We start from the raw sequence: 14,406 nt of genomic DNA, 5'->3' as shown, positions 1-14,406 counted from the left end.
CATTTAGTAAGTGCTTTTATTGAGCATAGTGAGAGCACAGCTGCAGAAAATGTGAGTGCTTCTGTGTTGTTTGTTGTTTTGTTGTTCTTTTTCAATTTTTTCCCCTATAGTCTCGGAACCACAAATTCTCGGAAGAAACCTGGAGAACGACCCAGATCAGAGTGGTTTCTCAGCCACCCATTCTTCTGCACAAGGAACTTCTTTTGGGGGTTTTGGTGATGACGGGGGTAGAGAGGAGAAGGAGAACGGTGTGGGGGAAGATCCGGGCCGTTCGCTGTGAAGATATCAAGGAATGGTGCGTGAGGCGGCTGCCCATCTTGGAGTGGGTGCCCGTCTATGATTGGAAGGAGAATCTGGTTCCCGATATGGTGTCTGGGATGATGCTGGCCATCCAGCAGGTGACTCAAGGTACAGTTAAACTTCTGAAATCTTGAAATCCAATCCTGCTGGATTTATCTGGTTTTATTTTATACCTTCTTCATGTTCATATTATCTTAAAATTTAGTTTAGGGCAGCTTGTATCCTTATCTATCAAAAGCAGATTTTATCTAAATAAAAATACAAGAAAAATTCTTGAATCTTATGCATATACAAATGCAGATGGAAATACATGGTGTTATTTGAATAGCTTTCTGTGAACCAAAACTTCCTCTATATCCGATCCTTTGACAATTTTTCAGAATACAAGAAATAAGGAAGCATTAACTCTGTTCACACAGCAAGTGATTACATACAAGATTTTATCAATTACGTGACCACATTTTTTTATTCCACATGAAAAATAAAATGTATCTACATGGTAACTGCATTGTAATTTGTCTATATGTTGTCCGCATTTTAAGAAAATCTGCTCAGAAGTAATCATTGTGATTACACTATTACCTGTGGAAGCCCAGTGTACAGCAGTAAAAGATAACAGTGTTCTGTACTAAAAGGGCACTTCTGTCAGTGACATGAACCACGGAGAATGTGTGTGCATACACAGCTTGCATATTTCTGCTTCTGTGTTGACTTAGTGCTGTATTACATTACCTGTCACTTCTCTTGTCAAGCAGCAATACAAAGAGAGGTGGAGCTAGACTCTATTTTGCTTCATAAACATAAAAAATTAAAAAAAAAAAAAGAGAAAGAAAAACTCCTAGAAACAAAACTCTGCAGAATGACCTGCAGAAAACAAAAGTCCCAGCTATCTGAGTCTCTAAAGTGGTTGTTACTGGGAAATAAATGCTTTGGTCTGTTTTCAATATGTCCATTGTAGTGTCACTTCTTTAGGCAATATTTTATACTTGTCTCAGATAATCCCAGCTGCTTGTCTGCCTCAGATAATTTTCAATCCCTTCCCTGATGTAAACTATACATATATATGTTATTTCTTAACAACTCCCCATACTGGCTATGCTTAACTATCATTTATGTTGTTAAATTGTAAGCACTACTTTAATTGAATTATGCTGCAGCTGAAAACAACTGGCTTGTGTAAGTATTTGTGCTTCCAAGGTAATTAGTAACATCTGCACTGGCATGATTGAACTTTAAGAAACTTAATACTATAATGCTGTAAAGTACCAGTTTCACTAGTATGTGCCTTTACTATAATTGTAATTAAAACTTTTAAAACAGTATGCTGAAATGTTGAAATGTTGAAAAATAGCAATTTTATAATGCCAGTAGTTTTCGATAGAACTTTCTTGTTTGAGTTTTGTACTAAAAGCAATTTAATGTGAGAGATACATTTGAGAAAATCTAAAGAAGATGAAGAATACTGCTTTTCTGTATTATTTTTACGAAAGCTAGAAATAATCTTACACTTTTCAAAATGAGTGTATTGAAACTCTTTCCTCCAACTGACTTTTTTTCCTTTCTTTCTCCTCACTGCTTCCTCAGGTTTGAGAAGGATTTTAGGTTATGGAAAAGGAGAGCTAGGTACCTAAATACTTTATCATGTTTGCGGTGTTACTTGAGCACAACTTACTTCTCTGGAACTTGCTGCATTAACTCTTTTACTAGTGCTGTAAGCCTTACAATTACCATCACCCAATGTTTTCAGTGAGTGATGTATAGGGTAGTTCAGAATAGCTGTTCTTATGACTCTTTTTATTTTGGACAATATTTTATAGAGCTACTACCACTCATTTAGTGTTTTTCATTATCCAAAATCTTGGTATCTAAATGTGAGTTATGTCTTCAACCCAGTAATTCATCGTCAAATCAGGTACTTGAAAATTAAATTACTTGAGCATATACTACATAATTTAGGATTAAATATATTCTATTGTGGCACACTGGAAACTAGTCCTTTGCTAGAAACTATGTCCTGTGGAGCAGAGTCTAGGAACAGTGTATGAGAAAGGCATGCTACCTGAACATTCAGTTGTCTTTAGTTGTGCAGACCGTCAGGAGGTACAACGTGTTATGCATACTCTTTCTAATCAAATTCTCTATCAGATTAAAAATATAATCATTATCAAATGAACAATTACTGCAGAAAGTGGATCTTCTGAAGCTTCCTTTTTACTTCTACTGAAGTTCGATCAAAACATAACTAAAGAAGTCATGTTCAACCATGTGGTCAGAATATACTGATCAATAACATCCCATGTAACCAACAGATCCAATTCCTAAGTAGGGGAGGCAAGACAGAGGAAGGTAGAAAGATGAGAAGGAAAATAATGGCATTACCACAATGTGCTGCTTGGCATTTCTGAAGAATGAGGGCTCATACCAAGTCATGTCTGAAAACAAGTAGTCCTCTCTGTGTGTTCCTGTAGTTGTTTTCTTCCCTGCTAAAAATGCCAAGTTAACCTTAATTAATGAGTCTCAGAATTCACTGACAAACTCTTCTACTTACCTACTGAAACAATACTTCTGCAGTCTCTATGCATGTCCTTTAATATTAGAGTCTTTTTGTGAATTCAGCAGCAGAGAAAGAGGCATCCAAGTTAATTATGTTTCTATAAATTGTATGGACAGTGAAAATAGACCCTATGAATTACAAAATTCCAATAATGGAAACTTTGAATACTCTAATTGCTGAAAAGATTCAGCTGAAGCTTGCATTGTCTCAGACTGCAAAGCCAGTCAAGCTCAAGTCTAAACCAACAAAAGAAACTAGGCTTCATTAGTTCAAGAGCACAAAACTATAACTTAATTACACACTTCTCAACACCTCATTTCTCAAACATAGAATCATTATTCTTACTCTGGCTGAAAAATTATTCTTACCTAAGGCTGAAAAATAATCTTAGAATCTATAATGAATATTTTCTTCCCATCTTGAAGTTTGCTGCTTACTTTCACAGATAGTTAAGAAAGTTGAGTTTTCATGTTTTGGTAATTACTACTTTGTCTGCGTTTCTGAAAAATCTATTTTTGATAGACTAGAGAAACAACTCTGTAAAATAACAAATAAATTCTCCATTTGCTTCTCAGACTAGCGTTTCATTTCCCTTTTAAAACTCATTAATACTCCATCAAGATGAAGATGATTTTGAAGTAGGTACAGTTTTGTTTCTGTTTTATTCCTTGTTTCTCTCCCATACACACAAATGCAATTACAGTCTCCAAGTAGATTATTTAGAACTTCCTAATATGTTGTGTTTGTTTGTTTGTTTTTCTTTCCAAAATGAAACTGTGTAAATATAATCAGTGTTCTTCACTGTAGTTGTCAGGAAGCTTGCATTCCTTAGAAATCAATGGAGATCTAGTTGTAAGAGATAGTGAAACTTGGGATGTTTGATCTTCTAGGGGGTAGCAAACAATTGCCTTTACATTGCTTTGTATGTGTTTGGTTGAGTTCCTTCACCTATTAAAATGCCTTTATCTTGTCCTGCAAGTTCTCTTACTTTTGATTTTCTGATTCCTGTCCCTCAGAGGAGGGAGGAGGAGGCTAGGGATATTTAGCTGCTGTCCAGAGCCAGCCCACTCCAGATGTGATTCATATGAATTCAGGCATCGACTTTGTTAAAGTTAATTGATGTTACTGAGAAGATTATATTGATTAGATTAGAGAAGTGTTACAGGAGACTGGCTCGGGTGTAAGCACAGAAGATGTAGAATTCAGGTGATGTGTTTTCCCAGTCATTATAATTGTGGTATTGTGGGTAATAAACTGCGTTTAAAAAAAGTTTAAGATAGGTCTTATTTTTTTTCTTGTATCTCATCCATTAACCTGACACGTTAACACCAGAATTTTGCTTGTGTTTTTTAATGTAACCTGGATTTCATCTACTCGGAGGAAAAGCATATTTTAATCAAACAGTACCTGAATTTTTCCTAAGTTTTCTTGCATGATAATATTAAGATGCATTATGATGTAGTCTTTTCATGCAGCTGAGTCTCATAAGCCTGTCATCCTGCTTTCTGTTGCCTCCTGAACATGTATTATAGCCCATACATATCAGTTCAGAATGCACCTGCTTAGCTCATTTTCACAGTCTGTGCTAACTTTCTATTGCACTAAGCAATTTATCTTTAGTTTCAAGGCCTTTTATAGGTGATCTTTCCTGGCATCATTTATTCATTACCAAGCTGTTAGTATATCTCTGATTAATCCATTTTCCAATCCTTCTTGGTCTTACCTTGTCAAATAAATACCTTTGTGGCTTCTTTCAGTATATGAATTATGCAATTACATACCCATCTCAGTTTTTTGCCTTTGGATTGCTATTGTGTAATGTATCGTATTGTGTTTTGGATTGTTTCATATACTGTCTACACAGGCTATCATCTAGAAGCCATGTAAGTAATATTGCAACCCATCATTAAGCTTCTCTGACTGCCATGGTCTTAACATGCAAAAATGTTAATCTGAGTTTGTCAGAAAAAGACAGTGCATATTTACCCCCAGTCATGCAGCTGAGTTCATAGTTATAGTCTGTTTGAATATGTATATATGTGTATGTAACTTATTTAGGAATGTCAGTTCTCTATATAATTAGGGGACAGAGATATGTCTGAAGTCTTAAGCAGAGTACTGTGGTTAGGACATCATATAATGTCCTATAATGAAAATTAAGTCTTCTGATTAACAACTGAAGATGCCTTACTCTTTAAAGATTCTGTCAAATTTGGAATAATGTTCTATGATTTGATAGTAGTACGTGTAGTGTTGCATCCTAGTTACAAGACTGCAGTTTGGATGCAGTTGGGCCAGATGCAAGCAATAAATGTGTATTTCCCTTTAATGGGAATAAAATAATATTTTTATGTGTAACAATAATGGATAGGAGAGCGATTGATCCTACAACCTATTTCAGAGGTAAGGCTCTGTGTTTTGCTTCAGATCTACACAATCTAACGATAGATGCACTGATGCACACAGTTAGGGGTAGTTTATATAAACTGCTGGAAAATTATTAGCTTATTTGAAAAGAAAGTATTAGGGAGATCTAAAGGTGAAAAGAAGGTGATGACTTGATACATTTTTATCTGAAATATATAATTCTGGTTGCTTGTGTTAATGGAAGGTAACTTCAAACTTCTGTGGGAAAAGGCTAGGAGGAGGATCAGAAAAATAAAGATTGTATGTGGGAGAAGATTTAAGCGGCTTATACGTATCAGTTGAAAGCTGAAAATGTAGATGACTGTGTTTCTTATCAGATGGGTAAGTACAAGAGTTGAGAGACATTTAAATACAACTGCCGCACATAAATGACTATAAATGAACATGAGTATGTTTAGAATTTAAATCTAAAAACAGCCAATTGAAATATCATAAGATGATGCATGTCTTTATCACATAATTTCATTGTAGATGCAGTAAATTACACGTTTGCCAGTTATAAGAATCAGAACACAATGCACAAGGAGATTTCTTCACAAGTTTGGTACTTTGTGTTACCTGCTGCTCAAAAAAAAAGAGGGAATTCTTAAATTGAGATATGTGTGTTGATAAATTAACATAAGAGCTTTTCTAAAATAAATGAAAACAAACAAACAAAAAAAATCCCACAAACTCTCACTGTATTCCTGGTTTCATCTTTATCTTGCTAAGTTCTTGATATTTGGCCGCATTCATAAACACTGTGACATTAGTTTTAATTTAAAGTTGTACCCATCTGCGTATACTGCATATAGTCAAAAGTTATCCATCTGAAAGTATGTGGTTATAAAATTTTGACTTTAATTTTGATCAGACTTTTTAAATATATATATTCTATAGTCAGCTAGCACATCGATACACTCCATACAGAATTTGTATGTAGTGTTATACAGTAGCTGGCTTTCCTATGACCTATCATGAGAAAAAAATACTTTGGCTCAATTTGGTTTTAGTGGGCTGCGTTTTTCTGGGGAGTGAGGGGGTGTGAAGGGCCCTTGAGGCATGTTTCTTCTAAAAGCGAAATACATACATGGCATCTGATGAAATCAGTATTGTTATTCCTGCCAGCATTTTCATTCCTCAAGTCCAATAATTACTTACTGAGGATTGGCATGGTTTGTATTTTTTAATTAAAGTTAATTTAGTCTCGAGTTGGATTTATTGCTGAACAACTAATTCTTAAACACTGGCTGGAGACCTTGTTAAAAAAAAAAAAAGACTATACTGCCTTCATGCATTCCAGAATTTGTTGCCCAGTGTTTTCAAAGGCATGATGCCAACTTTTTTTTTCAGCTTTCCATGGAGGAACCTCAGCTGTATCTGTTTGTTGTTGTTGTTTGTTTGTTTTGTGGTCTTATGTTTTTGTGGGGGTGTTTTTTTGTGTTTTTCTTTTCCCCCCAGGTTCTGACTATAAATGTATAGATGTAAATACACTCTGAGCAGACAAACTGGAGCTAATCATTTTATTAAGGAGCAGATATGTCTTGCAAATATACATCTGGCATACAAATAGCATGTGTAGATGAAATTGAATAAGTATATTTGGCAACAGAACCAGAAAAGTTGCCTAGAAAATGCATTGGAGAATCCATGTAGTTCATAAGTGATTTGTGGAAGAAAATGTCCATCTGAGCTCTGTTATAGTTCTCCCATACAAAAAATAATGATGTAAGCTGATAATGAAATGTAATGCATTAGTCAGTAAATGAGGGACAGTGTTTCATGTTTATACAGCTTTCCAGCAGAGGATTAAGGAACCGATGTTGCTGTGCATGCAATATTTTCATTTCTAATGTCTTCAAATTACATGTGCTAATGTAGATCGGTCTGATAGAATGCTAGAAATGTAAATTCAGCTTCTGAATGACCTGTGAAACCTCTGGAGCCTACTATGAAAGGTAGACCTGTCTTAGTGTGGCCAGATGAGCTGTGACTGTGGCCAGATGTGCCATGTTGGTAACTGAGAGGTGCCTGAGCACCATGGACAGAGACCAACAAAGCCAGGCAGTGTTGATCCATGGAGAAAGAGAGATTGCTCCACCTCTAATCTTCTGGATCAGAGAGCTCAAGAAAACTGTTACTGCCGAGATCCTTGACCAGCAGTTTTTCCAAGTAGGAGTCTTTTTCACAGATTTCCTAAAGTCTGGTTCATCTCTGTTAAGGTTTGTCTCTTCAGTCATGATTGGCCTTTCTTTCTCCATGCTGCTGATGCTTCTCAAAAGGCTACCTCTTAGTTTGGTTTTCCATTTGTACTTAGATGCAGAGCCATCTCCCTGTAATAATACTCTTTATAAATAAATAAAAAAATATTTTAAAATCATACTTACTTTATTTTGGAGATAGCCACACTCTTCATGAATTATGGCTGATCAACGTGCAATAGTTTGTAGGATTGTCTGTACAGTAATTTATAAAGTCTCTGTGATGTTCAGATATTGTGTCAAATTCATCCTAAATAAGTCGAAACCTTTAATCTCTGCTTATCTGTCAAAGTTCTTTTTTTCTTTTTTTCTTTTTTAACTCACTGCTCATATTATGATGATTGAAAGCTTTTTTAATGGGAAATAGGGTCTGGTTTTAGCAGCGCAGTCAGCAGAAACTATCAAATTAACAAACATGGAGAACTTTCTCCTGTGGTGGGATATGGGCTTATTTCTACTTGCATCAAGTTCGCTATTCTATGGTTAACTGCATTTGATGGTTACAAGTAGAGGTACCACATCTCTTGCTTTCCAGTGTGGCAAATCATGATTGTTATTCTTCTGGTGCTAGCCAGACATTTGATTTTCAATGAAAAAGCACCACACAAATGTTATCTTATGATAAGAATTCAGTAAAAATAAAAAGATTCACAATATTAATGTACTGCATTTGAACTTATTGTTCATTCTTTGTGAGTTTGACTAGTCATTGAGCATATGGAATGCATTGTAGCAAGTTTTAATATGAAAATTAATGAAGTGATCTGAAATATATGACTGATTATATTTTGAAAATGTATTTGAAATTTTAGAACATTATATGTCTAATTAGAAAGCCTGAAGTCTTTTCTAATTGTTTTATAATGTTTGTTCTATTCTTACACACAATTGATGTGCTTCAGTAACAAGAAATAAAGCCAACAAGCAGAGCCAAGATGGGAATCAAAGCTGCGATTTTAGCTCTGTCCTTATTGAAGTGACCTCACCTGCAAGAGAATGAGCCACCACCTCTAGAAAATTCATACAAAAAGACTATCCAGGAAAAAAATAGTGGCCAGATTTATATTCAGATTATCTGCCTGCAGGAAAGCTGTATTTCCCAGTCAGCCTGTGAGCAAAGCAGAATTCCTTTATAGATTCTGGTATTTGCTAGGTGGGTAGCACCTTTCATAGAGTTTCACAGAACATGGCAGTGTTTGGGTGTTTTATGTCATACCTCTCAGCATTGTTCAGAGAGTTGAACTGAGATGCTGGCAATGTTTTTGTGTTTGTGATCAAGGACAGTATTGCTTCTAGTGCTCTACCTACAACTTGTACAGTTTATGCTAGATCAAATGCACTCAGGCTGAAATTGTCAAATGTTTCTGATTCTGATTTTATGTTTTAGGAAAGATAAAAACAAAGTAAACACATCTAGGGGAAAGGAATTGACTTTTACAGCTAGATGGTGACAGTATTTTACCGTAGCTGAACCTTTGTTTACCTTGTAAATACTGAGGTGAAAAAACAATCTTCTCTGCTCTTAAGCCTGTAAGAAATTGAGATATTGAATAGTAAAAGAGAATATGGTCCCAATTCCAGAAGTATTTTTGCTTAGCTTGTGGTATATTACTGTAACCTCCAGTTTTGTTTTGTACATCTTCACAGCTCACCTCCACTTGAATGATTTTCTTAGAGTGAAAACCTGTTAAAAATGAACCACATGGATTCATACTGAAAACAAGATCCAAAATTAACACAGTTTATTTGCAAAATTAAAAATTATATGAATGTAACGTGATTTCTGCAAAAAATATTTTAAATCATATCTTTCAAAATTGTTACAACTTCCTAATGAAGAGGGAATTTTTGTGCTTCACAGAATCACAGAATGGCCAGGGTTGGAAGGGATCCTCAAGGATCATGAATCTCCAACCTCCCTGCCACAGGCAGGGCCGCCAACCTCCACATTCAGTATTAAATCAGGCTGCTTAGGGCCCCATCCAATCTGGCCTTGAACACCTCCAGGGACGGGGCATCCACAACCTCTCTGGGCTGCCTGTTCCAGCACCTCACTACTCTCTCTGTAAAGAATTCCCCCTGACATCCAACCTTAATCTGTCCTCCCTCAACCTAAAACCACTTCCTTTATAATCTCTGGTGGAAAACAAATGCTTAAGAAATGCAAGTCAGAGAACATATTAAAGAACTAGCAGAGGTGACTTCTCTAGGAATGATGCAACTGTTCCATAGTGTGTGTTTCAGGAATTTTTGAATTTGAAAATGAATTTTTTTACAGTTGACTCAACCAGCTTTTATTGATCTCTTCCCAATATGGCTGATAAATAGGCAACTGGTTCAGTATTCCATGGTGAATCTTGTAGATTTATATCTCGCACAGAGATGTCATTTCACTTCACTTATCTTGTTATAATAAAAATATGGCTGAAGTTATACAGATTTTGCTTACTCTGTTCTTTTCTGGAGAGGAAAACGAATTAGTTTTTCATAAGCTCTTTTGCAAGAATAGAATATTTCTGTGAGTACTATGTAAGTAGTTACAAAGTTTTTGTTTGTTTTCATTTTTATTAGTAAAGTATTTGTAAAGGAAGAGGTATTCAGTGCTGAACAGGCCTTAAAAGTCTCTTTTTTCTTTTTTTTTCATCTTCTCTCATTTTTCCTCTGCTCATTTTTGTTACCACAGGATCATACTGTTCTCTTCTGTGCTGTCTTATTCTGCTTAGGCACACCCTTTTCTGTTGCTCTTGGATCAGAACTGTCTTTTACATCTCTTGCTCAAGTGAACACAAGCATAGAACTGTAATTTCAGAGATCTTCCTGGTTCATGGTACCAGTGTGTTAAAGAAGAGAAAAAAGAAAAACTGATGAGTAGGCATGTTAACTGTAAGGCAGAAGAGAAGAAACTGTAAGGCTTGAAAGAAGGCATCCAAATTTTGTGTTTTATAGTATCTCCTCTTCTACCCTCCCCTCTCCTTTTCTCCTCATGATGTTTTACTGATGAACTGCTGGGCCTGCTTTACAGATAGCTGGACTTGTCTGGGCTTTCAGCATTTTGTTGCTCCCCTCGTCACTGTTCTTTGTCACAAATTCAAATTCAAATTCAAGAAGGGAGCTCTTGAATTAAAGTGTTCTACATTGCCACTGAAAGCCTTTAGGCAAAGATGGTCTTTGATGCCTTCATATTATTAAAATCTGTTTTAAAATACTATTAAAATACTTTCTACATTTCTGGACTCACAGCTTAATGTACAGAAAAAAACTGTTGTCAACTGAAGGAGTGAAAAAACCCAGTCACCTAAAGAGAATGAATTCACAATTTCATTTATTTTATTTTATTAATTTTATTTTTAAGAAATTAAAAGAAAGCAAACTGAAGTGTCTCTATCCAAACCAAAATTATAGGTTTTGAACTGTATGCAAGAAATAACCATTTGACTGCCTGGAGCTCTGGCAGACTCAAAACCTTGTTTGTTGGGGAATGGCACTGAATGGCGCTGCCTCCTCCTGTGAGAACTGTCTATTAAAGAAGTTTGAGATGGCTGATGGAGACAATCTGGAAACACGACAGCTGATGCCACAGATCATATACATGACCTATTAGTTTCCACTGGTGACCAAGACTGTAGATGGACAACCCTTCCTGATTCTTTCTGATCCTCACTGTAAATTAGTTGGCTTATAGTCTAGATTTTTGTAACTGAAAGTGCTTTCTCCCCTGCCTTTATTAAAACATGGACATTCAAAAACTTGAAAGCAGAATAATTTTATTTTATCTTAATTCATGGGGGTAACCCCATTTAATTTTCCATAGGATTGGCCTTTGCTGCTCTCTCTTCAGTCCATCCAGTTTTTGGTTTATATGGTTCATTCTTCCCTGTCATTATATATGCCATATTTGGAATGGGACGTCATGTTGCAACAGGTAAGTGTCTTTCTGCTCTAAACATTTTCAGAAATATGAAACTGGAAAAAAAAGTGTTATCAATGGAAGGAATATTCTCTAAAAACTAAACAGAAATTAAATGTTTTTGTGCTTCCTTTTACAATTTTTTTCCCCCAGCTTAAGTACTTTAAAAAGCCCATTAAGGATACACTCGAGGTAATTCTGTCACTGTAACTTTATATTACGCTTACACTTCTTTTGTAAATGTCATTTACTAAGGGATTTTGGATTTGAATTCCTAAACTCTTTTTTTTTTCCCCAATTTTTAAGATTATATTATTACTCTGTAATTTTTAAGATTTTAAAATCTTAATCAATTAGAATCTGCTTCAAGATAAGATTTTAACAAAAGATTCAGTAAAGAAGATATATGCAAACAGCAGCAAAAAAGGCTCTGTTCACAACTGCTATATAATTCTCCACATCCATCACTGAAATTCTTTTTCTACCAGCAATTTCTATAAGATTAATGGTGTTCTGTGTACATATACAGACAACAAGAATGATGTTTGTTAGTGGAGTCTGTTATGTCAGTGTGAAGATCAGTCACTTAAATAACAAATCCCTTTTTCTTGGGCCAGAAATCATCTTTTTCTTGATTACTCTTGATATAATTGATGATTGTCTGAAGGCAGTTTCTGCTGTGATATAATATCAAATGTAGAGTCCTACATAAAGTGTTCTCAAGTTCAGTCTTATTAGATAAAAAATTTAAATATTAAATATTAAAAAAATTAATATTAAAATATTATAAACCCAGGTAATATATGTCATGTCATAAAAAAAAAAGAAAAAAAAAAAGTTATCCTCCAAAAGTCCCTTCATGCCTCAACATGACAGGAAAATTAACATTTCTGTCATAGGAAAGAATTTAGTACTTAAAAAATGGAAAAATTGACTAAATGAAGTAAGCAGGAAAGCCATGAAAAGTGGTAGGTGAAACATATGTAGGAAGATTGGAAAGCCAAAAAGAGAAATTTGAAGTATGCCATGGAGAGGAAGATCAAGTGGATGCCTGAAAATTCCCTAAGTGCATCAAAATCGGTAGGCAACGAAGGAAACTGGTGGGAATGGCTTTCTGAGGAAAGTGAAACCAGTGCATTCTGTGACAAGGCCACAAGATTTTTGAGTTACCACTCCGATTTCATTTAGCAAAAAGGCTCTGTAGCGAATCCTGGTACCTGCAAACCTGAACTTCACCCTTATTTTTACAGACTACGGTAAAACTACAAGATCACTGAAAGTTACGTGTAATCAATGTCTGTATGAAAGGTGTTAGTGTGACTTCTGTACAGGGAAATCCCATCTCACTAAAGTCATTGAATTCTATAGAAGTGCCAGTAAGCAAATGGCAAAAGGAAATACTTTTAATATAAGATATCAAAATGGTCAAACAGTTACTGATAAGGTTGCACAGCAAAGGTTATTAAAAAAAGTGAAGTTGCCCTTGTGATAGAAGAAAGTTCTTTTATTAATGATTAGCTAGTTGTAGGATAAGAAGCATAAAACAGGACTCAGTGGTGATTTTTCAGGATGGTGGAGTCCCTTGTGGGTGCCCAAAGAATTGTGCTGGGAAGTTTGATAAATAGGGGTATACCCAAGATGAGGGTAGAACTGTACTTATCACATCTTGCTATAGTAGAAGTATGGATGGCTCAATGAAACTCATAAGGGATCACTTTAGAAGCAAGTATAGATTAACAGATATACCACAGCAGATGCTAAACTTCTGGAACCTGCTCCCAGAGGACACTGCAGAGGCAGAAAGTACTATCAAGTTCAAAGAGAAATTCAACACATTTGTGAATGCTAGTCCATAACAAAAATCTAAAATACTTGCTAACATCCCTGCAGCTACAGGATGCTGGGGATTATGTAGGGAATGGTCTGCAGAAAGTGGCCAGGCTTGTGTGCGTTGCCTAAGTAATGCCTCTGACTGTCACAGCTGGAGGCAGAATGTCAAGCTAAATGGACTGTTGGTCTGACATAGTAGGGCATTTGTTAGACTCTTAGAGCTTTCATGATATATTTGTCCTTTTAAATATTGAATTATGATCTTTCTTTATCTTTAATGAAATGTTTCATTAACCTTGCTTTGCCCTTCTGAGCAATTTTTTATTTCCTTGCCTGTCTCCATTTATTGGAGTGCAGATTATTTGTTGAGTTCTTGAATCAGCAAACTATATTGGACTAGGTCCTATGTATATAGCATGATTTAATTATCCTAGAAATTTGAATGGTGAACATTTGTGGCTATTGGGAAAAAACATTTCATCACACATATACCCAAAAACATTTATGTTAACTTCAAATCATCGTGAATTGTCATGTTGCAAACTCTTTTGTTAATGTGTCTACATGACTGTGCATTAATATAGACACAAATGCATTCAATTTGAATGTATAAATGGTATCTTACATGAAAAAAATTCAATTAAAACTACTTCAAAAATTCTTAAGAGTGTCCAAAAGGATACTTCCACTCAAAATGGTCAAGTTTTTAAAAACAGACCATTAGTGATTTGTATGGGTATAGAATCATTGGTAGCTAATCTGTGGCTTTTTTTTTATAGGAACTTTTGCCTTAACTTCCTTAATATCTGCCAATGCAGTTGAACGTCTTGTTCCTTCCATTGGCACTAATTTCACTGCAAATAATAATTCAGGAATCTTGGGCCTGTCAGAGTTTGAAATGCAGAGAATTGGAGTTGCAGCAGCAGTTTCATTTCTTGGAGGAATCATTCAGGTAGGTAGTGAACACATATACTCTGTGTTGCTGATGCTCAGCATTTGTGACAGCTATGGCATTTGTAATATTTTTTTTTCACTTCTCTTGGAAAAACTGACCCTGGGTCTGGTCTGATATTCATGAATGATGAAACGTGTAAGAATCTGGTGTAAGAATCTGTTGCTTCTTGGTTGAGATGTCGTAATAGTCTGTG

At 35.4% G+C, this 14,406-nt stretch overlaps 1 protein-coding gene across 1 annotated transcript in view; it reads left to right on the top strand.

Moving 5' to 3' along the window:
- The first annotated feature begins 218 nt into the window (after window positions 1–218).
- Window positions 219–14,406, top strand: part of SLC26A7 (solute carrier family 26 member 7) — a 54,498-nt gene continuing 40,310 nt past the window's right edge. Inside the window, 4 exon segments of the mRNA XM_042840087.1 lie at window positions 219–408; window positions 3,871–3,925; window positions 11,331–11,443; window positions 14,038–14,210. Of these exon segments, the coding sequence (XP_042696021.1) occupies window positions 219–408; window positions 3,871–3,925; window positions 11,331–11,443; window positions 14,038–14,210 (531 nt within the window).

Source organism: Centrocercus urophasianus, unplaced genomic scaffold (genome assembly GCF_019232065.1).
Source record: "Centrocercus urophasianus isolate 14NV4802_14NV808 unplaced genomic scaffold, USGS_Curo_1.0 seq_11, whole genome shotgun sequence".
Classification (NCBI taxonomy): domain Eukaryota; kingdom Metazoa; phylum Chordata; class Aves; order Galliformes; family Phasianidae; genus Centrocercus; species Centrocercus urophasianus.
This window is presented reverse-complemented; position numbering and strand designations above follow the sequence as displayed.